General features: G+C 39.6%; 1 protein-coding gene and 1 long non-coding RNA gene across 5 annotated transcripts; one reads left to right on the forward strand and one right to left on the reverse strand.

Annotated features, from left to right (window-relative positions):
* Positions 1–494: 494 nt before the first annotated feature.
* Positions 495–24,813, reverse strand: crtc1b (CREB regulated transcription coactivator 1b). 4 transcript variants are annotated; one of them, XM_084952391.1, is made up of 14 exons: positions 24,638–24,812; positions 22,848–22,964; positions 22,138–22,265; positions 19,526–19,585; positions 19,190–19,284; positions 18,684–18,754; positions 18,559–18,602; positions 12,471–12,694; positions 11,736–11,887; positions 10,426–10,662; positions 9,171–9,257; positions 7,343–7,429; positions 7,085–7,259; positions 495–6,503 (listed from the first exon to the last, which is right to left on the reverse strand). In XM_084952391.1, exons 1-14 carry the CDS (start codon positions 24,761–24,763, stop codon positions 6,292–6,294), a joined length of 1,815 nt encoding a protein of 604 aa, XP_084808517.1. In that variant the 5' UTR covers positions 24,764–24,812; the 3' UTR covers positions 495–6,291. The 4 variants fall into 4 exon arrangements, with proteins under 4 accessions (XP_084808517.1, XP_084808516.1, XP_084808515.1 ...); XM_084952390.1 differs by having other exon boundaries at positions 495–6,497; positions 18,684–18,769; XM_084952389.1 differs by having other exon boundaries at positions 18,684–18,769.
* On the forward strand, positions 15,473–17,055 carry LOC146372498 (uncharacterized). The gene is made up of 3 exons (XR_014802669.1): positions 15,473–15,533; positions 16,128–16,186; positions 16,280–17,055. It is a non-coding gene; the product is annotated as an uncharacterized LOC146372498 (long non-coding RNA).
* Positions 24,814–26,465: the final 1,652 nt, after the last annotated feature.

Consider the following 26,465-nt stretch of genomic DNA (forward strand, 5'->3'; position numbering starts at 1 on the left):
TAAGACACTGGACATTCACCATAAAGGATCTGTATATGACAATGTAGTCACTCCCCAAAGCAGGCTATGCTTTTCTCTCAATTTTACTCTAAATGGGTAAATAATTTACAAAATAAAAATTAAATTGTATTAAAGAGAACCTGAAGCTAGCAACTGAAACAATACATTTATGAGTAAACTGTTTACTGTGGGCATAAATCGAGTGAGCAGTAGGGTCATTTTTCTTATAGACTTCTATACAAATTGGCTAATTTTAGCATTGAGCCCCCTGCTGGTCATTAGAAATAATGCAAGTTTAAAGCACTTAAGAATCAGCTCGACTTCTCAGACCGAGAAGTTTTATAGCACAGTCTATAACAGAGGAAGGTAAATTACATTTCCTTTAATAAAATTACGTTAATGATCATTCAATTTAAAATTGGCTTTATAGGTATTATATGTTATTAAACAGGAACAAGCCGAACATGTGATTTTAAGTAACAGACTTGACTTGCTTTTTGTTTTCAAACTCAACAGCTTTTAGTGGAAATTAACATTCTGAACAAGTCACAAGCATGCACATATCCAAAATAATCTTTTAAATTTGCATTTGGAAATACAGATTACAAAATAGAAACAATAGCAAAGACAATATACAACAGGGTCGAAACATCATGCATGTCCACAGCAACACGCTGTGATGCGATACTGGACAGTTTCTTTTTAATCGGCATATTCTGCAAATCAAGACTATGTGCAGAGAAAAATCTGTCTTCCACATTCAATTTAATTTGACTTTTTTTTCTTATAAACAAATGGTCACGTAAAGAGAATCACATGGCAACAAATAAATAACTACAGTTCTGTTACTACGACTTACAGGACAACAGTGATATAATGCTATTCTCACTAGAAGCTTTAAGTGGAACTTAAACTCTGTTTTTTTTTTATTTTTGTTTACACATTTTAATTAACTGTAGAGTCATTTATAAAACCCCATATTATTAAAGGGACATTTGAGTCAAACCTAAAGTCTCTGGGAACAAGCAGTACAGACCAAGCAGCAACTCTTTCCTTGTATTCTGGGACTGAGGGCACACCTTTAATCGCACGCTCCTGTTTGAGCATCACTCATCAAACTTTTTTCAGTTTGTGACAAAAATGCCGTTTGTGCCTTTTTATGGCAAAAAAAGGGAACGGGCTGTGCTGAGAAGTACCTCAAGTAAGTGACGTCTCAGACTAAAATAAGCAAAAGTCTCAAAACTAAACAGTGTATCAGACATAAAAAGACATTTTCAGATGACCTGTGCATCTTATATTTGAAATAAATGGACCTCCAGCTCTCTGCATTTCACCATGTCGTCTCAGGATCGGCCTATTTTGTGAAATTACTTCAAATCTGATCAACAAACCTGACATTTTTAGTCTCTTTTACTAGTTTTAAACTAAAGTGTTAGCTGCCTTGCATGAAGTCAAGTCTATTACCAGAGTTATAATTACTTTTAGATAAAACCACGAAGAAGGCGTTAACACACCTCATCAGCAGTTTCTAAGTAGTGTGAGTTCAGCACGAGCTCCTCTCTAGTACATGTTCTTGTTTTAACTGTTGGGCTTGTGGGTGGATATTTTAGACAGGAAAAAATATGACAAACCTGTAGTTTCGAGTTTTAGCTACTAGAGTAAAGTCAGACTGTGTTGCAGAACTGTTACTGGCAGCATATGTATTTAATGGCTCAGTCACAGTAGAGTAAAAACAGGATGGAACCTCCTTGCGCCTAGAAAAGGAAAATTGGTGGTTGCCCCATGAATGCATTGACTTATTTATTTATTTTCTGTCGGAGACCAACCGTAATTAGTTGCACCCGAGGCTGACCGCGCACCACCTCTGCACAGATTGCCTTGTGGGGGGCAATCGGTCTCTAATTTTCAAATGCAGCCAAAACTGCCACCACAGTGCAATCAATCTGAGTCGGTCTGCGGCGATGAGCACAACTCATCTGTGAGTTGCCACAGTGGGCTCGACTCAGCTGGTTGCAAACTGTTTGTATTCTGTTCATATCGCTGAGGTTCTCACTGGACTCTAAATGCCTAATGTGAAGTTTTATATGTAGCCAAGTCTCATTATCACCAACAGACTGCATGTAATAGTCCTTTTGACCCTATTCAATCGCAAAGTCATACCAGCCTGTAGCCATCTTAACAGTAATAAGTTCCTGTGAAGATGGCAACGCACTCTGAGTGCTTGCATACCACTTTCAAACCACTGTTTACTCTAGTGTGACTGTGACATATGTAGCTAATTAGTGTTTGAATCAGTGTGTGTGTGTGTGTGTGTGTGTGTGTGGTGTGACCAACAAAGAAACACATTCGGAATGCCTATCCTTTCCAACACAAGCACACAAGCTGCACTGGAGTAAGCCCTTTCTAGTTTTGCATCCCCTAAGATCTTCACAGATTAAAAAACAAGACAAGCTAAAATATAGTTTACAAAGGAAAATAGAGAATTCATCTTTTCTTTGACATGAAAATATTTCCGGAGTATACATCTGGTGTGAAACAGTCAGCATTCACGTCAGGCAGAACAGTCTCTGCTCAAAAGCCAGGAAATCACAAATAAAGTGCGAAGCAACCAGTGGACTAAACATTGCACACACATACACAAAAAAACAAAAGAAAGAAAGAAACCAAGAAAATAAAAAAAACCCCAACACACACACAGTTGCATTTTACCCAGTCCAGAACGTGACATGATAGGCAACAACAACAAAAACTATCATATCCGGTGTCTTGAAAAGCAATCCACTTCAGCATAGCGAGATCAAAGTCCTGCACATAACATTTTATAATAATCTGCTCGACGTGTCTATCATGTCATGCGGCTGACTGCGTAACACAGAAGCGTCAGAAGAGTCAAGTTCACATATGCAAATGATCAGCGCACGTGCCAATCTGCAACTTCCACGGGACGGATCCCGCATCAACAAAGCCAAGGAGAGGGCCGGAACGACCGCAAGGTCTTTCTATACAAGAAGGGACCGCTTTACACTCGTACGCAGAGAGATGCTACAGTAGTAGGAGAAAGCGTGGAACAAGCAACAGTCTGATTCCTTAAAAGGAGAAAAGGGGCAAATGAAAGAGTGCAGAGAGAAATGGAAGCCTGGTCGCCTTCTGTGACGGACCAAACGCACCAAACATCGTCGGGTTCATTTGGCAAAGGGTTAAAACTAGGACACTGCCACTTAAAATACATTCTTTTATCATTCATCAAGTAGCATTGTACAGAGATGGAGGTAACAGAGTCACTGAACAGGAGAAACCCTTACATGCATCCCTTTAGACTTTGTGGTAGTGTTACGTTACACAAATCAAACCTGCAGAGCTATAGAAGGCCTTCATTTAGAGGTTTTGACTGTCAGGTAAGTCATGCATTTTGTTTCAGCTGTAGCATATGTACAAGGTCAGTGAATCAATGACTTCAGCAGGACGAAAGAAAGATGGCAGGAAAGCTCAAATCACTGGCGTTATTGGCAGCACGACAGTGCACGTGACGCTTAATATCTTTTAGGTACACAAACCTTTGGAAATGTAATCCGTAGAGTGTGTTTTCTACACGTTTGTTTCGGAGGCTTGAAGGAAAAATCCAACGTTAGCTGCTTTACACGAAGCAGAATTAGTGTGTGTCGCATTTTTCTTCGTCCTGTGGGTAATGCAAAAGTTTGACACGGGTTCATTTAGGGTCAGGGGCAAAGGGTGTCTTTCTAGAGCAGCAATTTTGCACCATGTTCAACAGTCGCACAGGACGAAGAGGGAGATTCAGGTAATTAAATAAATCACGATTTACAGTTTTTGAGGCCAAAACTTCAAAATTAAGCTGGATTTATGCTTCTCTGGTATCGAAATGAATTTGTATTCCACTTGTTGATTGTCATTAGCACCACCACGACACACTACAACATCCTACACGCGCACACTCCCAATAGTGTCCGTTTTCTAGCGTAGAGCCACGATGTTTAGTCTTTAAAAGAGATGCCACCCAATTCCAGTTTTTAAGTGAGATGATTTTTAATTCTGTTATAAACTACAAAGCCCTTAAAGTCTTAAAATATTATACGGCCTGCACGACATTTACCATGTTTGACATTTTAGGTTCCATTTTAATCTGCAATAATGTTTCTCTTTAAAATAAAACTGACATCTCCAAAGTCTACCGTCTGTAATATAAGAGTCACACTGCTTGCTTGCCTGCAAAAAGAAGAATAAATCCAGCTTAACGTGCAAACTCTGTTAGCTAATAAAACACCAGAGGTGGATTTTTCCTTCAAGCATCTTATTTGTCTCATTTTGCATAGGAATCACAGGCCCGTTGAAGGCAAACAAAAACCGTTGATGGAGGTTTACAGCAGACAAGAAAACACTTCAACTGAGACGAACCGTCCAGCTGTAGAGGTAAACCAAACGTGATTCCTTTTTCTCTTTTTTCAGCAAGGGGGATTTGGGAACTCTTCCCATCAGCGCTGTGAGTAAAAATATTAGCACATCTGTACACAAACGTTACAATATAACAAACATGATCCCACAGACTGCACGTGACTCTCAGGGAAACTCTGACAAAAGATTTAGGCGTGCTGACTGACCCCTTAAAGTCTGTCTGCGTATTCAAACGATGTGACTCTGCTACACCGCCGATTTGTGTGGTGTTCATTTGGTTGCCGAAAAATCAGATTGCGCACAATACTTAGTATATAAATAGATTTATAGAGCCATATTCTACTTTGTCTACTTTATCCCATCCTCTCATAAACTAGAAGCGTGGAGCTTATGAAAACCAGTAGTTCAGTAAGAAATACCCACGCGTCGAGTCAGCTGCGTTTTTGTTAGAGCTTCCCTGTAAAGGAGCAAAAAGCCTCCCCACAATTGCGCTCCATCTCGAACACTTCAAACCCGCCTTTGACTTTTTTTTTCTCGTTTTTGCCCCACTTTAGAAAACATCCAACAATTTGGCTATAAAGTGTACCGCTACAAAATACAGTACATTGATTTGTCAAACCTTACACAACATAACCACAAACATCACTGACCAAAAGTTTCTCTCAAATACGAGAAAACGTTACAGTAAGTTACGAAAATACGCTGTCACGTTAGACACTTAAGTAGAACAGTAGAATACTCCCGTAAGGCAAAATCAGGTGATTTCACAGTGACAACTTTAAAAGATTTCAGTGATCTCTGGTTTAAAAACAGACACCTTCCTTCACTGAGAAGAGGGTCGGCCTGAACGTGTGTATATATGTATGTATTCTGGCTTTTCATCAGGAGAAAATAAATTTAGATGCTTCTGTTTTTCTTCCTGATGATTTTTCTCAGTAAAAGATCACATGTGTGGCTTTAAGCCAACGCATTTCCGGAGCACGCAGCATTTTTTGGAGCGGTGCTAAAAAAAAAAAAACTGTCGTATTTGGATTGGACTGTTGGGCTGCAGCATGGTTAACGGTCGCCACATCTTACATCAGAAAATGGCACACTGAACACCGAAGGGCAACTATGGGGAGGTTTTGCACTCCTCGATAAACCAAAAATAGCTTAATAAACACATTTATAAATATGTTAGTAATCAATAAATAGACACAAATTACATCAGTGCAATATTACACGATGCCTACAGAAAACATTTTGGCATCAAATTGAAATTATGAAATGGAATATAAAATCTTTAACCAAATAAATAAATAGAACATATAAATAGATGAAGCATAAAAACATACAAGTACACAATGAAAATAACATTTGGTTGTCAAAAATAAAGCTTTGAGTGTGAAATAGAAAGCCGTTATGGCATGATGGGGAAACCGTTCTATTTCATTGCACGGTATGAGCAAAGCGACCATGTTTTTTTTCAGTTTCTTTTTCCTCGCTCTCTTTTTTCTTAAAAACACGGCCGCTTATATCGGGTGCAGTTTCGCCCAATGTCCTAGCAGCTTCCTGCTACAAGCAAATATCAACAAAATAAATAATAAAGCGGATATGAAAAGAAAAGAAAACCGCCAAATGTGCGTTTTTGGAATATATGTGGCATGTAATGGTACACTGTAAACACAGTAGGCTAGCAAAAGCGCTGAGCGACCAATCTCATTGAAAACGACAGCGAGGCAATCCCCCTGGCGAGCTGCTGGATGTCTTTTTTCCCCCCTGTTGTCTTTTGGTGCCGCATTGTTTCAAAGGGCAAAGTCGGACAGCTGGATGGCCATGCAACGAGGAAGAGGGATCATCCTGCCCTTTGGTTCTCTCCATTAACGAGTTTTCTTTTTCTTCACGTCACAGCCTGTCCATTCTAAACGTGTCCTCGGTGGCGGGGTCGGCAAGCACCATGTCGGGGTCGTTGAGCATGTGCAGTCCGTCCAGGGTGAGCGGGTCGATCTTCAGCTCATCCAGAGGGAATTGAGAATCTGCGTCGAAGCTGACGTCGCCAACTCCCGCAAGAGAGTTGGTCAGCTCTTTGGACAGGCTTGGCGGAGACTCACCTGTGACTGAGAAATACAAGCGCTGAGAAAAATGTGCACGCCTGGCAAGAATCGGGTTAGCATTTTTACTGATTCAAGCTAAATTGGAACAAGTATTTCTACATGTTTCCCTACCACAGAGATCCTATTTTAGAACTACTGCACAAGTGGATTGCAAAGTACCTTTAAAGTCACTGGAAGGTTTACTTTGATGATAGTACACCAACTCTGCACAGACGTACAGTTTATTCTGCTATCGACTCTTATTTGGTGTTGTTTATTAGACTGGATGATAGAAGTGTATAAAAAAAGAAATTTTGGCAATTTAGTAAAATGTGGAAGTGTCTAAAAGAAGTTGTTCCCTCGTATGGTCTCTGGAGAATTCTGCAAAAAGCGAAGGTGCTGTTATTTTCGGCTCAGTTGCCTTTAGACTTCTTTACCTTATCCCAGATAGAGCGTATATTGACTGAAATCTCAGTCATGTGCAACACACCAGCACAGGGGGACCTCGTTTATTGCTCATCACCGATGTTTTGACGGATGCTTGGCATTTACGCAAAGAACCTTTAATGTATCAAAGGGCAAACACACAGAGGTGCTGTGGCTACCTGTCAGGATGATGTTGGGGATGTTGCCGTGGCTGCTGTAGCCGAGCTGCTGAGAGTCGGGTAGGCTACTCCCAGTGAGCCCCATCATGGCTGCCTGCGTGTAGTTGAGGGTGGAGCACTGGTTGTAAAGGCTGGTGGAGCTGATGGGGTTTTCGATCATGTTGAACTGCTCGAGCTAAAAAGCACAATTGTACACGTTACACACATTGAAGTCAGAGAGAATCTAAAGAAAACCTTTTACTTAACGTTATGTGTCACCTGATGAGAGAGAGCGTTGGTCTGCCTCGATGCCAGCTGTTGATCATAAAAGGAGTCGCCGAATATGCTGCCCACCACGGGGATGTGCTGGAGGAACACAAACAACCCCCAAAAATATATATGAGAAATACACCATTGCAGTGGCTACAATAATAACACAAATCTTTACAGAGAGAGGAAAATATCTGAGTTCACAAGCAGACACTTTCAGCGATGGAGTAACAAAATACACAAGCAGCACACAAAGTCACAGCTGTCAGAGTGAGCAGCGAGCAAAGCAAATGGACCTCGTGACCACGACTGTCATGGTTAAACACAAAAAGAGGAGGCTAACAGAAGATGTAATAGCGCCACTCTTTAATGATTAGTTTATTATTAAAATTGAAAGCACACTTTACAGTTTTATTATAAATGACAAACAACCAGGGTGCTTCAGTTTGTCCCATCCTCGTAGATAGGACCACGACAGCCCAGATCAAGACAAAAACTAATTCAGATGGGTTGTTGTCATCATATTACCGTGGCAACACTCAACTCACCACCACTGTAGGGACTCCAGTGCAAAAAAGGTAAAGTTATTTATTTTTTTAAATAATATTTATTATATTCTGGTATATTTGGAAAGTTGTCTGGGCTCATTGAGTATACAAACCTACCTAGGATTTACCTTACAGTAGAAAGTGCCTTGAGGTTGGTTGTTGTAATTTGGCACTATATAAATAAAGTTGAACTGAACACAGCTATGTAGTTAGCAGGGGTAGTGAATAAAATGCTACTGATACTACAAGTGGCATCCATGAATTACTGTCTCCACATAGTAAGTGAGCTGTTGAGAATATGCTGAACTGTTAGTAGCAATGCTGTTTTTGCCTCATTTAGCTACGGTTAGCCTCTGTTACCTGATGTTAGCCTCTGTTAGCCCCTGTGAGCTTTACATCTAGTCTTTGTCTTCATATAAAGTCCAAAACAGAGGCAAACAACATAAGATCCCCTTCCACGGTTTCAAATAAAAAAAACAAAAAACAATAAAGATGAAACAAGGATGCATGTTCTGGAAACTAACTGTAATTAAACTGCCTTTTAAAAAAACTACACTGACACTGTGTTACAGTGTAAATGTCCAAATCACTGGGATGGAACGGCTAGGCCAGGGGTAGGCAACTCCAGGCCTCGAGTGCTGGTGTCCTGCAGGTTTTAGATCTCACCCTGGGTCAACACACCTGAATCAAATGATTAGTTCATTACCAGGCCTCTGGAGAACTTCAAGACATGGTGAGGAGGTCATTTAGCAATTTGGATCAGCTGTGTTGGATCAAGGATACATCTAAAACCGGCACTCGAGGCCTGGAGTTGCCTACCCCTGGGCTAGGCCAACAAGGTTATCTCCCTAGCATAAAGTTTGCATGATGATGACCTGACTATGTGACAACAAAGCAGATATTTTTTCCTGCACGTACGTATCTTGCCACCTACATACTCCAGCCTGGCATGTCCCCCCACCCATGAAAAAACAAACAAACCAAGACTTTCCTCAGAATATATCTGACACAGAGAATATAGTTTGGGTGAATTACATGTGAGAAACTGTAATGAATATTTTAAGGCTACAAAGTGTCAGAGCCTCCATCAATAGGCTATCAATATGTTGCCATGCACGCTGTGAACGATGGCAGTGCTGATGAAGAAATGAGCTATGCAGCTGTTGACAGCATGAGTGATTAAGTGTGGATACAGTGAATGAAAAGCAGCCTAACTCTCTACAATTAGCTTTCCCCCAGGAGCAAAGCCCTTCCCCAAACAGCAGGTAGCTCGGTGGGTGGGCCCTTACTTGAGGTGAGCCTCCAGGGGAGAAGCCTTGATTGGAGACTGGGGAGGTTGGAGACTGAGTGGCTGGTGAGCCAGTCTGATTGCGGTACTGTTGGAGGGAAGAGGGTTAGCTAGCACTAAGCTTCATGCCTGTCACACACAAGTCTAAAAACGATGACATGTGAGAAGGCATCAACTTAAGGTCTGCTCAAAACATATGAGGTAGGACTAAAAAGCTCAGGAAGCTAGTCCATGGAAATCAAAGACCTTAGCTGATTAAACTTTGATCTATTAAGCATTTAAAATCATATCTGAGTGCATCTCTGGATCACTTTCAGCAATGCTGCAATTTTTACATCGGTCTCTGGAAATGTTGTTCTGACCTTTTCATCAACTTCTATTTCAAGCTCAAATGTGTGGATGTTTTGTTTGTGGATGATTATCGGTGTTGAAGAGAACTAGGTACTAGGTAGGTTTCCACAACATATATGTTTTCAGCTGTTTACACCTAAAGCCACATTTTCCAAGAAGGAAATTTTCAAAAGTCGCCACTGTGGAATATGTGTGGGAGCCTGCATGGAAATGTACATTTGCATGTGCAAATGTGGTATAAGCTAGAATAGACTATAGTGAAGTCCGGGATGTTTGGGATCACTTCCTCCTGTTAAATTTGACTCCTTAAAAAATCAAGTTAAAGAAACACAAGTTTGATGCACTGTTCAGGCACAAAGCTCAAAGTCTGTGCTTTGAGCACTCAACAGTGAAAAACAAAACACCTAGTCTAGTGCAGTCCATCTAGTCCAACCATTTACAAATGAAAGGGAGGCAGAAAAAGAGTTCCAGGTAAACCAACTAAATAAAATACCAGCTGGGCTTAAAGTGATCCAGGTTGTTCTTGAAGAGACTGGGCAATGTTCAGTTAGGTTAGGGTAAAGGTTTTTGCCTACTTCAATAAAAACAGTTGTGTTTTAAAGAATGGCCAAATGCACATTTCTTTTTTCATAAACCATCATTTACAAAGATGTTAACATCAAACAACTTTACAGTGACATCTTGTAGCAAAGAGTAATATGTGTTTATGCTTCTTAGCTAAGTTAATCTATATAATTAGAAATAAATTAGCATAGAAAGGATGTGCAGATATTTACTGCGATGTATTTAGGGTAGCATCATCAAAGTGGTAAAATGAACAGCAGCTTAAAAATAAGCAAAATTATCTCAATCATGTCATCAGATTTTTATCTATGCTTCCACGTTCTTGTTAAACTGCATCTTACCGAGCTGATGCTCATGCTGCCAGTGGTCTGGCTGTCTGGTGAGGGACTGCTGGCAGTGGCAGACGCTGTACCAGCGGAGGCCAGAGTTGGCAAGGTAATGAGCTGGATGCCTTGTGGCAGGGCCTGCTGCTTCTGGAGGTCACTGATCAGCTGAGCCTGAGCCTGAGCTGTCAGCTGGTTGAACAGAGGGTACTGAGAAAGCTGCTGTTCCAGGGTCAATGACTCTGTTGGCATGACCTGCAGAACGATGGGGATAAATTAGTCCAAGTAGCAGTGATTTCTGCTGCATGAACTGGAGGGTAGGGGTGTGGTGTTTAAATGTTTTATCTTATCTTTAACCACCTAGTATGTGTTGAATACTCATTAGTATACAGCTTGATATTTCAAAAGCACTACAATTTATGGATCTGTACTAAAAGTACAAGGACAAAGACACAGATATCATTAAGAGCCTGTTCTCAGCATCCAACAGTGCTATTTACACATAGGAACACATTACTGCAGATGATTTCAGTCACTTAGGGCCTGGCGACCCCCCTGGCAACCTCTAGCTGATAAGGAAACGTATGTATTCTCGAACCAGTTGAAAGTACCAGGTGAAATTATCTGCAAAGAATTGTACAGTGCTGCACCAACAACCTCCTTGTGATTGCTTTGGTCTTCGGCACATGCCTGCAATTTGCCGACTTGATTGCAAAGACTCAACTGGAACTGTGAAAAGTCTCCTTCAAAGTAAAAGTTTTATCTTCCTGCTAAAATCAACATAGCCAGTCTTTAACATAACCAGACTGCAAATGAAGACTGGAAAAAAAAAAGAAAGATCAGCTAAGCTGATAAATATGTAAATGTGTCACGCTCATCCACCACGGCCTCCCTACAATACCGACTCTGTTGCTCTCTCATGCCTGACTTTGTAAAGCCACACTCTTCCTTTCTACTGATGACTATCTGGACATAAACAAATACTGAACCAATGAGAGTTTGACCATAATGTAGCATATCCTAAAATGCAGTATTTTATTCTGTAATTTATTCTGTGCACAAAACCTACAAAATATAATTAATCATTAATGGAAAAAGACTTGAAACGGCACCATAAACTAATGTGAAAAATCCTTAAGGGTCAATATAATGTGACCTCTTTTTGCAGTAAGTGATGACACTCATTTGTTTCAAATTCAACACATCGGGATGCAAGTGCAATAACTATTTTTAAATTTCTGACTTCATCCATTTTTGGTCCAAATACCTTGGATATACAAATACATTGTTCCTGAAAGAGAATGAAACTAATTTTAATTAATCCTTACCTGTGTAATGCTAACTGGTGAGGAAAGGGTGGGTGAGAGCTGCTGAGGAGATTGTTGGAGATGGAGGTCAGAGGTTAGGGTGAGCGGCACCACCGGTGGCTGCCGGCACTGTGCAGTCACGGTCATGGTGGGCTGAGAGGAAGTGGGGATCCCTGGGAAGTTAAAAAAAAAACAAAAAAAAAAAACTATGGATGTACATGTACCTGTTTTTTGTCTCCAACTTAGCTTTAATGCACCAACTGGTGTAAATAAGAAACATCAGAAAAAGTAAAACAGCAAAAACCACCAACTTTAAATGCCTGCACGGTAGGGACTGATACTGAGTGCAGAAGAGTGAGTCTAAGTCAAAGTAAAAGTCTGTAAAAGTGCATAAATGTGATAAAGCACAAGCCCCTACATTTGGTATTTTACACATTAGGTGTTACAACATAAGAGACAGTTACAAACTGATGCTGAACCAGATCCTGTTGGCCACACTGCGTGCCGCCTGCAGAGCTAGACTCAACACTTGTGGAGCATCAAATTAAATCCTGCTGTTTTGTTGTCAGTTGTATGAAAACTACCGTTTTTATGTTTTCTTTCAGCTGCATAAGTGTTTAGTGGTTCTCCTTTGTAAACAAACACATTCCACTTAAAGCTAAATTTCTGTGCTACAACACTGGTCGGTACAATCCCTTTGCTTTGTTAAATTTACCCGTTTTACCCCTTTAATGAACACGAAATGTTGCTTATTACCGTGGCTGGCGGCGCTTATACCCAGGTGGGTGAGGTTGGTGGTGAGGCTGCCCGTGCTGTTGGCTGCGCTGAGGGAGGGGAAGGCCACGGTGTCCTCGGGGTCCAGCGGGGTAGAAAGCGGTGGGGGGAACTGAATGTTAGTCAGATCGGGCAGCGAACCGCCGGTGTTATGTGCGGCTGGGAGCACAGATGGGTTCAACTCCTGGTCTGGTGAAGGGAATATGCTGAAAAGAGCACATTTTCTATCAGACATAAGAACAGCTTGTGTGAAACAAGACTGTGACCAAGCATATGAGCATTTTTAATAAAAGGCAACAACAGCTAAGTGACGGTGGGTAACGTGTTTGCTTTAAATGCTATTTTAATCACTTCTTATAACCCACCTACAGTGGGTGGGTGCCACGGTATGACAGACGATTTTCATTTTTCAGTATAATTTGCATTATATTACTCAGATTGTGCTTCCTATGCAATTTTTCTGTTTTTAAATATATATTTTTATGTATTGTTCTTGTTAATATTATTATTATTATTTATTTTTGTATTTTTAGTTCTGTCCTTAGCATAAAGCGCTCTACAAACAAGCTTGGCTAAACTGAAGCTTGTTGTGCTTTCACTCAGTGATGCCCACAGATAAATAATTCCCAGCCGTGCTAGAATTTTCCATCAGCTGACAATCTTTTCTCAGTGTGTATTCTGTGTCTCGTAAGTTCACTTTCTTGAAAATGTTTTCAGTTTCTAGCAAGGAGAAATCATTGCAAGACCTGTTTCATGCTTTGCTTTGGCCAGTTTGAACCAAATACAGCAAACACAAGCAGATTTCGTTTAGAGAGAAGCAGGAACGATAACCTATAACTAATAATAGGAAATCTAAAAAAGGATACTTTTGGCTGATTCTTTGGTCACAAAGGAAGCTCATCTGGCAGATTTTGATGCCACATATTGTTTCTGGTGCAACCACCAAGGGATTTGTGTCTCCTGGGAACGAGTATGTGTAAGCCACTCCTGTTACATCACAACATAATGATCTTGTAATAACTTTTCTTCTAGATTAATTACCTAATGGGTATTGTGTCCTACCGAAAAGTTGCTTTTAGCAATTTTTCCAGTTTTTTTTCTAGCACATAATTGTAAACTTGTAATATGGAGGCTTAACACGAGTTACACAGAAGTGCACAGCAGGAGTGACAGGGTTTCATAATAGTTTGCTTCATTTTTGACTAACCAAATGAGCGTGCATTTAGTTTTTTTGTTTATTTTCTTGTATAACCTTTAAACGTGGATATTATTTGAATTTAGAAGCAAAAAAGATGCAAATTCTTTCGTGACGTCTCTGAGAACTGACAGCACATTTCGTGTTTCTTTTTATGTACAGCTGTCAAAACATAATTTGTGATTTGTGAGCCTATAACAGAAAATATTACAATACTGTGCAAAGTCTTAAATTTGTTCTACTTTGCTTCCAAGGAGCCAGATTTTCTTTGAATTTGTTGAAAGTGTTCTTGAGCAATAGTTCTGCAAAGTTCTTATTTGGACATTTGCTGCTTTTTCACTCATTTTCAGTCCAGTACTTGAACCTGACCATCTTCAGACACTGACCTTTGAATCATTCAAATAAAAAAGGGCACCCAAGTCAAGGGTTTTTTTTTGCAAAGAAGCAGTTTTAAAATATCTTGATGCATGCTCAATCATCCAGGTAAGTAAATCCCAAGAAGTTTCAGAAGATTCTGTTCATCTGGATGTAGCGTTTTCAGTGAGAGAAACATTTTAATGACCATGAAACTGACATCACAGCTGCAGTGGGCTAGTTTCAGTCATTGTGCAAAGGTAATGTTTATAAGGTTGGGGAAACCTGCAGGCAGCGGAGACTGAAGAAGTCACTTGGATGACTGACGAAATCTTTCTCCCACTGAGAACACTACGTCCAGATGAACAGAATCATCTTTCTGGGAACCAGTTTTAAACTTTATCTCTTTAGGTGCTTTGTTAACTAGCAGCCTGTCACGAAAACAAAAGGCAGCAAACACTCAAAGAAGAGCTTCTTAGAAAGTCCTTGAAGAAGCTTCAAGGACTATTCCTGAAGACCACTTAAAGAAATGATAAGAAAGCTTCCGTATTAGAGCTCAGTCTGTGTTTAAGAATAAACGTGTTCATACAAAAAACTGAATGTTGACTGTTTTTGCTCTACCTAATCACACGAGCCAAGATGTGAAAACGGGTGTAGGTCACTATCAGCCAAGGTTTCGGGTGAACTCATTGTGAAACTCCACCCTATCATGTGATTTCCGGAGATCAGAAGGCCCAGGATGTGAGTGGGCATTAAGGCGTCTGGGAAGGATCTCAAAACTGGTTTATAGATGGCAGATAGTTGGTGTCGTAAGCCACCACCTCTATTCAAAGATGGTCATTCACAGTGGACATAGATGGCTTCTTTTACTCGTCTTTCAAACCATCAAACCATGTGAACATTGGCATCCTCAAAGGAGTGACCTTTGTCCTTTAGATGCAGATGGACCGCCAGTTGGCTGTTCTATGTTATGCCATGTGTTATATTTTGCTATTTTTTCATTCCTGTCTCTTATGTATACATTTGCATATCTAAAGATACATCAACGTATGCCTGCAACCCCCCCCCAAAAAAAGAAACAAAAAACAAAAACACATCCAAGCTTCACCAGTACATTTAATCACATAAACCCCCCCAGTAGCTTAAATAAACCATCCACCTGTTAACTGTTTACTTAAATGCTGTGCCGAAAAACAAACAAAAAGATAGATATAGATTGGTAGCTACCTATATATATCTATATCTATATAAATATAGATATCGCTATATAGTTATATAGATAGATATAAAAATCACATATACGTCACATCATGTTGTTGATACTGGCAAGAAAAGATGGTCAACCAGTTTTACAAGCTGTGTCTCTGTTCAGCACCTGATGTCATCGTATCGACATTGTGCAGGTATAAAAGCTGCAGACCGTCAGAGATTAAACAACAAACAGCTGGAGTTGGTGAGCATCGGCACGACTGAAGACAACTCAGAACGATTAAACTGTAAGTTTTCAAATCTAGAATATCTGACTAAACTTTAGAGTCAGGGAAAGATTTACTGAAGACTTTACTTTGTTACAATATGGAAAATAAAATATGACAAATTAGTTCATGACCATCTTTTCTGTCAAGCCAATGTGGTTTTTCCTGAAAAAAGAAAAAAAAATTGTGTTTTTCTTTAAAGCAAAACTATGGAAGTGATTTTTTTTTAATTTAAAAGTTACATTATTATAGAAAGAGCTGTATAATGATTACAGTAATTTAAAAAAAAACAAACGTTTATGCTGTTCTAAATTAAAGATGATGTTATTGCATTATGAATTAGAAACATATAGAAAAAAGACACTTCTGTCATTTAGAAAATTACACTAATAAGACAATAACTGAATGTATTTGGTTTAGATTTTTATCAAGTGAGTTTTTATTGTATTTATTTCACTTTTCATACTTGATTTACTTTATTGAGCTATTGTTATATTATACTTTATTTATTTAAACTATGTCATTATAGATTATATTTAATGCTATTTCCAAATTTTTGGGAAACACAAATGTGAATTTAAAATGAAACAATAATCAATCATTTTATTTTTGAAGGTTCAAGGACTTTTCCACAATGATTCTCAAGATCTGTTTCATTCTGCTTCTGCTTGTCGGTAAGTGTTAGCAAATAACAACAAATTATATTATAAGCAGTTGAAGAATTTGTAGCAATGAGTCTGAAGTTAATCCATCAATTTCAATGTCAGCCATTTCACAGATACCAGAAGTGAATGCAACTTCAACCACCCCAACCCAAAGTGCAACCACCCCAACCCAAAGTGCAACCACCCCAACCCAAAGTGCAACCACCCCAACCCAAAGTGCAACCACCACAGCGCAAAACACAACAAAAAGCACAGCAGCCATTAACAAAATCAGCCTGACTTCTGTCACAATGGCCGTCGTAGCTGCTGTGCTTCCATAACATAGTTACAGTTGTAACTATGTTGTTACAACTAGCTTTTTTAACCATGCATTTGTCTGTGTATTTTTCATATCCTATCAAAGTAGGGAAGTTTCAATAAGGGGAGGGATGATAAATAAAAGGGGATCTAAACTGTCTTTTGAACACATGTAAATGATCCATTTTACTGTATGCTTTCACAAGATTGTGACTTTCTTTGTGGCAAAGGTCAACAAATAAAATGTTTACCAATCAGAGGAAATTGATTCAATCACACATATTAAGATTTATTGTGATGACCATCTATTGTGAAAATAATTGTACCTAACCTGATTTATGAGAGAATATGTTAACTTCCTAACCAATAAATGACAATAATCACTTAAGTTTTGCTCTAATTTGTGTAATTCTGTCCGTTAACCAGCCTTTTTATTTATTCAGCATCTTTGCACTCCACTACTTTGCACAATAAATATGACTGTGGCTGTTATATCTGTCATGTTATCAACTTTATTATGGACACTGAGAGCAAAGAAAAAGCCCAAGGTTAATTCCTTGTACTTGGTCAATAAAGCTGAACCTGATTCTATTAAACAGGTCTCACGTCTTTCCATTAAATTGGATTGAACATATTAAGGCGGTTTGTCGGGAGTTCCTAACCCACTCCAAACTATTTCAAGAAGCAAGTCCTGCTTTTGCTCTGTTATTTTGACAGATCATCTAAATTAACTTTGAACTGGGACATGGGAAACTACATGGACTTTCTCACCAGAGACATCAGATAATAAAATGGTTAGAAATTGCTGACTTTGCCCCCCATTTTTTTTTGGTCCATCCATGTTTGGTCTTGCAAAATTCTCCCATTTATTTCCAATTCTTTCAGTGCCATTTTTCTAAAATCCAAGGTTAACGCGAAAAAGGATTTTTGCTTTAAATGTCATTATGAAGCATTTTATGTTTGTACTTTATAGTGCTCGTAGAAAAATGGCACCTGATTGCCCATCACTGCAGGACTTTTCCCCAGCCATATCTGATCTGTTCTACTGGGGAAAAAAAGGAAGCGCACCAGCAAAACAATCCTGAAAGGCGACACTAACAGCATCTGTGATTTTCCTCACAGATGCTGGAGGATTTCCTTAGTTACCTGACACATGGGGAATGCACAAAAAAACTTCAATCAACCATCCGAAAGAAAAAGAAAAAAGGAGTTATAGAAAAATAAAAGAGTAGCAGATTAATACTGAGCTGGTGTTTACTTAGTCCAGAGCGCTACAAAACACACCAGTAATAAAACCTGCCTACTTATTAATCTAACTGCATTGTCATGTATCCTTATTTTACAATGGAGATGTAGGACTGTAGTTAAAAATGGCATTAACATTTTTTGTTTTGGCAGCAGCGAGGCTGTAAATGTTAACCAAGCAGCTAACTTTGTCAGTGATCGACAGTAGCAGCCAAAAAAAAAGATCCATGATCTAAAAGTAATCAAAAAACCCGACAAACAAACAGTGACGTTCTCTGTTCCTGGAATAAATAAACATTTGCCTGTTAGCATTAGGCACACCAGTAATCTCAGTATGTAAAACATCAAATTGTTAATATCAGATTAGCACGTAATCATTAAATGTGATCTTATGCAGTGCTTATTTCTTTGTACAGGTTCAGGCTCTAATAGATTGCCCTAGATAAGCCTGATGAAGGAGGTCAGGAAGTTTGTTATTCACAGTTTTCTGAAATAATTATAGATGAGATTTAAAGGATTATATCTGGTTGATGATTATTCTTCCAACTAAAGGAAAAAAAACGTGCCAAAGTTTTCTTGTCAATTCTTAGGTCACAGAAATTCAAACTCCAAAGCAATCACTAGGAGCACAAATTATTTGCAACTCTTTCACCCAGCGAGAGCCAACAACTTCCAGGAACGACCGCCAACCAGTTGGGGAACGCACATTTCTCCCTAGCAACCTAGCTGTATCACGCCCAATATGGCAGACAACTAATGTCCACATATTGCTTCATGCACAATACTCGAGTGGCATTGCTCTTTGAAGAATAATAAAACAAGCAACGTAAACAACTCACTTGATTCCTGGGACATCACACGTGTTGGGCTTTGATGAATCATCCTGAGAAGAAAATGCAATCATGAGACACAAGTCTTGCGTCACTGGTGTACACTCTGCAGCCCTTCCCTGTCCCATTGGTACCTTCTTGTCATCCCACAACTGTTTCTGCACATCCTTGTCTGCACTTGTCTCCGAGTTCTCCGTTCCAGGCACTGTTAGCAGCAGTACTAATTAGTGAAACAGCAAGACACAGTTGCTTGCCATGACAAAAATACATAACAAACCAAAAAAATGAGTCATCAATATCGGAGCCAGTCATGCAGAATATAGTGCTGTGCACCAGATTCTAGAGTCTAAAAATAGAAGGTGACCACCAGACAGACTGAAAGGATGCCAGCTAATCTTGGCTTCGCTTTATCAGAGCTTCACACATAAAAAGACATAATCAATGCATAATCAGTTAATTATTGATTTTCCTCTCTAGAAACTTTGCTAGAGATCCATTTACTTTATAAATATTTCACCAAGAACTACTACTGTGTGACACCAGCCCCTTTATGTCTTTTGAGGTTTCCTGTCTGCATTAGTAAATTCCACATTAATAAATAAAAGCAGCTCTGTGTCTTTTTAACGGGATCTTCCTCTACCTCGTTTAGGCTGCAGCTCCTGTGATCCCCCGGCAAAGACCTCCTGGGGCTTTGGATTCATGGCGCTCTGGTGTAAGGCAGAGTCTGAATTTGTCCTGTACGTGAGAGACAGATGAAATTCGAGCAAAACCAATGCCAGCTCATGAATACTGGCAGAATTCAAGCTCTGCAGCATCAAATCTATCAGAAATCTGTTCTAGACCTTCTGGTTTACTTTAGAAGTTGTGCATCAACTAGGCTGCACCGAGTCATGTCATTTAATCTTTGGAAGAGCGCTGTATCTGGCTGTGTGTCCTAGTTCTTATTTTGGCAAATGGACAAAAGGAGGTGCCTTACCTTCTCCAGCTAGTGTCTGGCGGTGGGGAGAGGTAAACTGAGCTGTAAGGACAGCTGTCAATGTGAATTTAGTCAAGGGAAATAAATTTGTTTTCTTGCCCTAATCAGCCCAAAAGACCTGCTAAATAATAAATAACCACACACAAGTGTTACTTGGATACATTTACTTTGATATCTTGTTATCTAATAGATGAATATATTGACCGTCTTGTCAACTGTCTACAACGCATCGCGTTACATAGTTCAATATCAGGCTGTCAGTACATGCAGCATAACAAACACTCACTCTCTTAAAATCCACTCAGCACCATTACTGACAGATGATATCTTAACACATCTCATATGATGAATAGTAATTGCGTTTCCTTAAACAGCAATCATTGTTAACCAGTCTGGTAGCAATCTCTGGTCCATATGACAATATAAAAACACGGATGACCAAATAACCTTAACCCCTGGTTAACCCCTTTCCAGGCAAACTACAGGCAACCACTGCTCCTGGAGGTTTCTGGTGTGGGGCCCTCTTTCCCATCCATTTTATCTGGTCATTGCAACCTCCAGGAACCAACGCCCAACTAGTTGGGAAATACACATCTTTCCCTAGCAACAAAGAAGTTGCTAGGGGATCTCAAAACAGTCTCTAGGCCTGTGCAACTGAGGCCTTACATTCAAAACTATTCATCCCACAAAATTTAGCCCCTATCTCAAGTCTGCATATTGGCATTTTGGCCTCTCGACAAGTAAGAGGACATTTCCCAACATCAGTGGCTGATGTCTATCTGTTGTATTTCTGTTTATCATCAATGGCACTGGCTAAATGTTTAGGAATAACATGACGACAAGCTAAAACACTTTAAAATAGTCCTGATAGTGTCAGCAATGAAGACTGTCATTAGGACAAAAGGCTATTGTTTCAGAATTTCAGTCATTCATTCTTCTAACTATATGTATATATTAGGGGTGCAACAATACTCGTATCGATATTGAACCGTTCGATACAGTGCTTTCGGTTCGGTACGCATATGTATCGAACAATACAAAATTTTTAATTTATTTTATCAACTTTCCTTCTGACGATGCTGTCTGTGTTGAGCGCTCAGTGGATCTGCGCTCGACAGTGCAGCCTAGGCGGAGTAGTCGAACGCAGATCCACTGAGCGCAGCGCAAGCTAGCAAGACAGAAGCCTCCCCCACCCTCATTCAGATCTGGCGTTTGAAACTGTCTTGGTTTTCATGTGACGTATGACCCTGAAGGTAAGCGCGTCATGGACAAAAGTAAAACAGTATGTTGGATGTGCCACGCAATGCTCAATTACATTGGTGGGAACTAGTGTGTTAGCGCAGTTTGCTCGTTAACGTGTTGGCCGTCCAGCCCCACGCACGGGGCGATCCACGGTAGCTCGTTAACGGAGATTACAGAGCCATTTCTCTGTAATAAACTCTCTTTTCCAAAGATGAGTGATTTCTCTATAAGATAGATTTTTTTATTACTTTGTTGTTTCAGCAACATTAAATTTAAAAACTGTACTTTTGAGTAAAAATATATATTTATAATTTTAATAAATGACAAATTAAAAAGGCATGAACATTTTTTTATATCGAAAAAATATCGAACCGTGACACCAAAGTATCGAACCGAACCGTGAATTTTGTGTATCGTTGCACCCCTAATATATATATATATATATATATATATTATATATATTAGGGGTGGGGGAAAAAATCGATACTGTGTAGTATCGTGATATTTTGTTTGCTAATAATGTATCGATACAGGGACAGCAGAAATCGATATTTTGTTACAAAAAAAGTTTTTGTGCTCTGACTTCAGAGCATGTTGATCCTTTTCTGAGCGAGAATCCTGACACTGTCCAAATGTGTTTAACTTTTTTTGGCAGCAATAAACATGACAGTTTACTTATTTTAATTTAAGACATGTTTTATTTTAATTAAGTTTAAAACTTTTTTATTTAATGTAAAATTATATTTTGTTTTAATTTACTTTCAAATTCTTCAGTTGCTGAATGGGCTGCATAGTTTTCATAAATTGCATAGTTCAGAATAGCTATAATTGTACCAGATGGTTGCATTCAGTTAAGTTGGACTAGACTGTAATACAAACCGTTCAGTTTGTCAACAATAAAACTGACTGAAATGAGAGACTGAGTGTGAGACTTTGTTATTAGATTAAATGAATATTGATAAAGTTTACCTTTATGTACAGAATCTGAAAATATTTTAAAAAATTGCAATAATATCGTATCGTGCGTTAAGTATTGTGATAATATCGTATCGTGGGATGTATGGTGATTCCCACCTCTAATATATATATATATATATATATATATATATATATATATATATATATATACACACACACACACACACACACACACACACATACACACATACATACATACACACACACAAAACGTATCACACAAATACATGAAGACTAATGAAAGCTGATCAATTAAACAGCTAAAAGCTTAAATTTAAAGCAGCCTGCTACGCTGAAGTAGCTTGTCTCCAGACACAAATCAGAATTTTGACTTAAAATGAGACCAAAACAATAACACATTCCTCATCACAGTGCGCTTGAAATGAAAGGATATCTGGCGTCCATGTTTGTCGACTGTCAGCGGCCGGCGGTGAGGCGAAGTGATGCGGTTCCGGTCACGGTAAACACGGTCCACCAGGCCGTGGTGCCTGGTTGTCCGACTGGTATCCAGCACTGAGTTCTGGAGGTGGATACATCAGGTGAATGAGGCCCCGCCCACAAAAAAAAACAAAAACAAAAATTGCTTACACTATAAAACTGTGTCTTAGGATAATGTCTGAGGATAAATGGTGCACATGTGTTTGTTTCAAAATGAGTCAAGCCATGGGCCCCCCATACTGATGCTTGAGTTGGCAAATGTATTAAAAATGGAAAGCCATGACAAGCAATGGTCTATTTAAAATTTAGGAACCAAATTATGCATCAGGGTGAAAAAAACCCAAACAAAACAAAAAGAAACAAACAAACAAAAAAAAACCCAGCTGTAGTGCACGTCTTCTCCTTCACTCTTGGACCCTGATAAAACCTGATGCTTTTGCAGCTTTGACGACAAGGTAATGTCTAAACACTTTACTGTCAGCACAGCCATACATAAGCCTGCAGACTTTCTTTAATGGCTTTAGAGGAATTTTCTGGGTTCTTTCACCAACACCACAGACACCTGCAACCTTTGTATGTCCAATAGTATCACCAACAGCTGAGAAGGGCACACTGGTCTACAACAAACCATTGATTTACCAGCCGAGAGAGGCCAGGGGCTCACCTGAAAAGGCAGGTCAATGTTGCCATTTCCAATCTGATTGACATTGGGCAGTGAGCCTCCATAGTACTGTCCACGATTCTGCCCTAGTTGCAAATACTGGGTCTTCTGTAACTGCAACTGTGCAAAGTAAAATTGCATGAAAGCATGAGTGAATGACTGATCCGATACACAAAAAAGAGATGCTAAAAACAAATGGTGCATGCCAGACCACAGTGTGGGATATGAAAGACTGATGAATTCATTAACTGACAGATGAAACGTGATGAGCCAGGCAGATGTGGCGGTACCACGAATAATCAGGAGGCAGAGAACATATTTTAATAGCAAATAAAAAGAAAAGAAAAATCACATCAGCTGATGTGAATGACACCTGACTGACAGCTGGTGTAATTACAGTCACACTTTCCATGTAACACACCTGGCTACTACATTAACCACACAACAGTAGTCAAAACAAAAGTCATATATGTAATTAAAAAACAAAAAAAAACACTGTGATGGAAGGCCTCGAATATGAAATGAAATGCGTGAGGATAAATGATCAGAACTGATGCCATGGATGGATGTTTGGATGGCAACACAAAGAAATCAGGCAGAGACCATAAAACTGAGTAGTAAATTCAATCCCCCCCTCCCCCTTTGCAGTAAATAACAGTACAGCTCAGGTTTACACTGACGCACCGTGGTAAGTGGGCATCATTTCCAGCAACTAGACCAACAATTAGCCCCAACATTTCCTGGCAACAAGATGGTTTATATGTTTTGAGACGAACAGCCCTGAAACAATTAGTTAATCATCAAAAATTGCGAGAAATCGCCAACAATTATGACAAGTCATTCTGGAAGTTATTTTAAAACTTTTTAAAAAAAATCCCATTTCAGCTCCATTTTACTGTTTTTTTTTTTACATGATTATCATCTGCTATATCTAAACCAGAGCTTTTCATCCACAGTTATAGTCACTTCTGTAAAATGACAACAACAACAAAAAAGACCGACAGTAAAACGAACATCATGTCTCAGCGTTAGAAAACCCCCCCACATTTTATTCATCACCAGTGGACTTGCAGCTTCAGTTAAAGCCAATTGAATTGGCATAATAAACAGCAGCCTAATGAAAACATCTGCTCCACTTGTAGTGGTTGAGGCAACCAGTGCTGAACGCTGCCATTGTAGTGAGAAAGCTGCCATTCACACTTTGCTAAAGATAGAGCGAGTAAAACGAGACATGTGGATCATTTAGTCAGAGCTGACTTTGCTCTCCGTAAGTGTATGCTATGAAAATAATGTTACGGGTAATGTGGGGGTTACCCTCTTTCCCCTTAATAAATAAGAAACACACACACACACACACACACACACACACACAGCTGGTTAACATCTGTTTGGCTAATCTCTCTGTCAACCAACATTGCTTCCCATTCCGTTTCTAAATCGCAGCTAACTTTTCCCAACATGCTCTAATGCGGTCACTACCATGCCAGACGATTTGTCTATTAGCTAACGAAATGTCAGCAGCCACAGGCAGGGGAGAACAGGTGCACATTATCCACAGCTCCAGCAGGCGAGGCTAAGCTGGTTATTGCTGCTGGAAGTCAAATAATGCTGGCTTGTTTTAACAGGCGCGGGGGAAACGTCGCTCCGCAGCATTGCACTGATGCAGCAAAGGACGCTAATATGAACTTTAGCTTACTTAGCATCCCAACCTTTCCGATACATCTCCGCAGTGTTCGTTAGCTGCCAAACAGCGATGCAACGAGAGGTAAACATCCCCTCTGTGGGGGTCTTACCCGCGCAGCTCTGGTGATGTTCAGGTCTTTCATCACTTCTTCAAACGCGGCGGTCTCTTCCGCCTGCTTCTGATTATGCAAAGCGATTTTTTCGCTAAATTTGCGAGGATTGTTAGAGGACGCCATCTTTCCCCTCTTCTTCTCAATGGAATGTTACGCTGCGCACCACTCCGGGCTCTCCCGGTCGTCATCACGCACAGTCAACGTGTCTGTTGATGTTTTTCTTTTTCTTTTTTGCTTCAGTTATTGCCAGAGTTTGCGGCAGGGTGAGTTGCAGATAAAATACACACTGCCACAAGGGAAATCGTGTGCCCCAGATGCATGCTATAAATAGTTAAGTAAATAAATAAGTTCACATAAAAGAGAACAGAATTTTCAAACAGAATAAAAACAGCATGGAATGAAGCATTAATGAATGCAATGGATACAACAGAAAAAACAGCGCATGAACTATCCAGAATGGAAGGAAAGTCTACATATATCGCATGAAGCTCTAGTTTATGACGAGAAAGTTGGATCATATTGAATTAAACTAGAAGATATGCAATGGAAGTCTGAATATACTGACTGAAACTTGCATATATGCAATGAAAGTCTGAATGTATTGAATTAAACTTCACTATGTGAGAGAGATTGTGAGCTGTTGTGTGGTATATTTTAATTGTTTTTTGTAGATTTTCTGGCCATCGGCCATCAAGGACAATGGTCTAATTGTTTGAAACTTTTGGTATGACCCTGTCTGGAATGCAACCCTGATACTGGATATTGGACTAAAAGAGTTGAAGAGGTAATTGCAGGCTAGCCAACGAGCTATTAGGCTAACACTGAAGGGTACCATGGGGCCAAGTGGACTCTGACAGCTGTCGAGGACATTAAAAAGTCTCTTGACTTTCTAATGGAGGAAATTTCTACTATCAGGTTGCAGTAGAACAGCATCCTTAACATTGTGGAGGAGGTAAAGCTCCTCTGCATCTAAAACATAGAGTAAGAGAAAAGGATTGCAGACCTGCAACAGTATTCCAGGATAAATGACCGGGGCTTCATATTAAACCCCGCTCATACGCTCAGGCAGGGACTGTCAATAGCAGTGAGGAACCAGGGGAGCTGGACGTTAGCTCCATGGTACAACAGGTTGCTGCTTTCCTGCAGTCCAAAGGGATTGATCTGGACTGTGACAACATCGACGCATGCCACCCTGTGCCCAGAATAAACACCAGCAACAAACCAGCTATTATCTTAAGTGTAAATCAGAAGCACGAGAATGCGCTGCTGGGACAAGGGAGAAAATTAAAAGCATATAAAGTATTTATCAATGAACATCTAACCAAAGAGCCAAGCAAGCACTGTACCTTAAGAAACTGGGAAAAATTCAAAGTACTTGGATAACAAACTGTAAAAATCAAACTAAAAGGATCACCGGAGGAAGCTAAACTGCTGGTCATCAAAAATATGGTAGATCTCAAAAAATATACAAAACTAAACAAGGTAACAACTATACACTCACTTATCACACACTGAAGGGAAAGGAAAAGCTATTTTCTATTAATATGTGGAATGAAACCTGAATATATGAATCAATGAGTGATCCACCTGCTCCCCATCTTTGTTTGCTGATCAAGCTTGGGTGCTTTACCAGCCCGAGGATCTGCCTGCACAGAATCTTAGCTTGTCCTAGGCCTGTGCCTCTGGACAGACACTGGAGAGGCATATATAATGCATGAGTGTGTGTGTGTGTGTGTGTGTGTGTGTGTGTGTTTTCAGTTTGTACTGCAACAGTAGCTTTTCTGGTAAAATTAGTGTAAAAACAAAAAACATTGCACACCCTTGA

The sequence above is a fragment of the Perissodus microlepis genome, chromosome 15 (assembly GCF_051167445.1).
Source record: "Perissodus microlepis isolate ML-2025 ecotype Zambia chromosome 15, ASM5116744v1, whole genome shotgun sequence".
Taxonomy (NCBI): Eukaryota; Metazoa; Chordata; class Actinopteri; order Cichliformes; family Cichlidae; genus Perissodus; species Perissodus microlepis.

What these genes read in the sequence shown, in the direction of transcription:
- crtc1b (XM_084952389.1), bottom strand. Translation starts at nt 24,763, where the DNA reads ATGGCGTCCTCTAACAATCCTCGCAAATTTAGCGAAAAAATCGCTTTG. An exon ending in CACCAGTTAGCATTACACAG is followed by an intron (nt 10,663 to 11,735) that starts GTAAGGATTAAT and finishes ATCGTTCTGCAG; the next exon opens with GTCATGCCAACAGAGTCATT. An exon ending in CCAACGCTCTCTCTCATCAG is followed by an intron (nt 7,260 to 7,342) that starts GTGACACATAAC and finishes TGTGCTTTTTAG; the next exon opens with CTCGAGCAGTTCAACATGAT.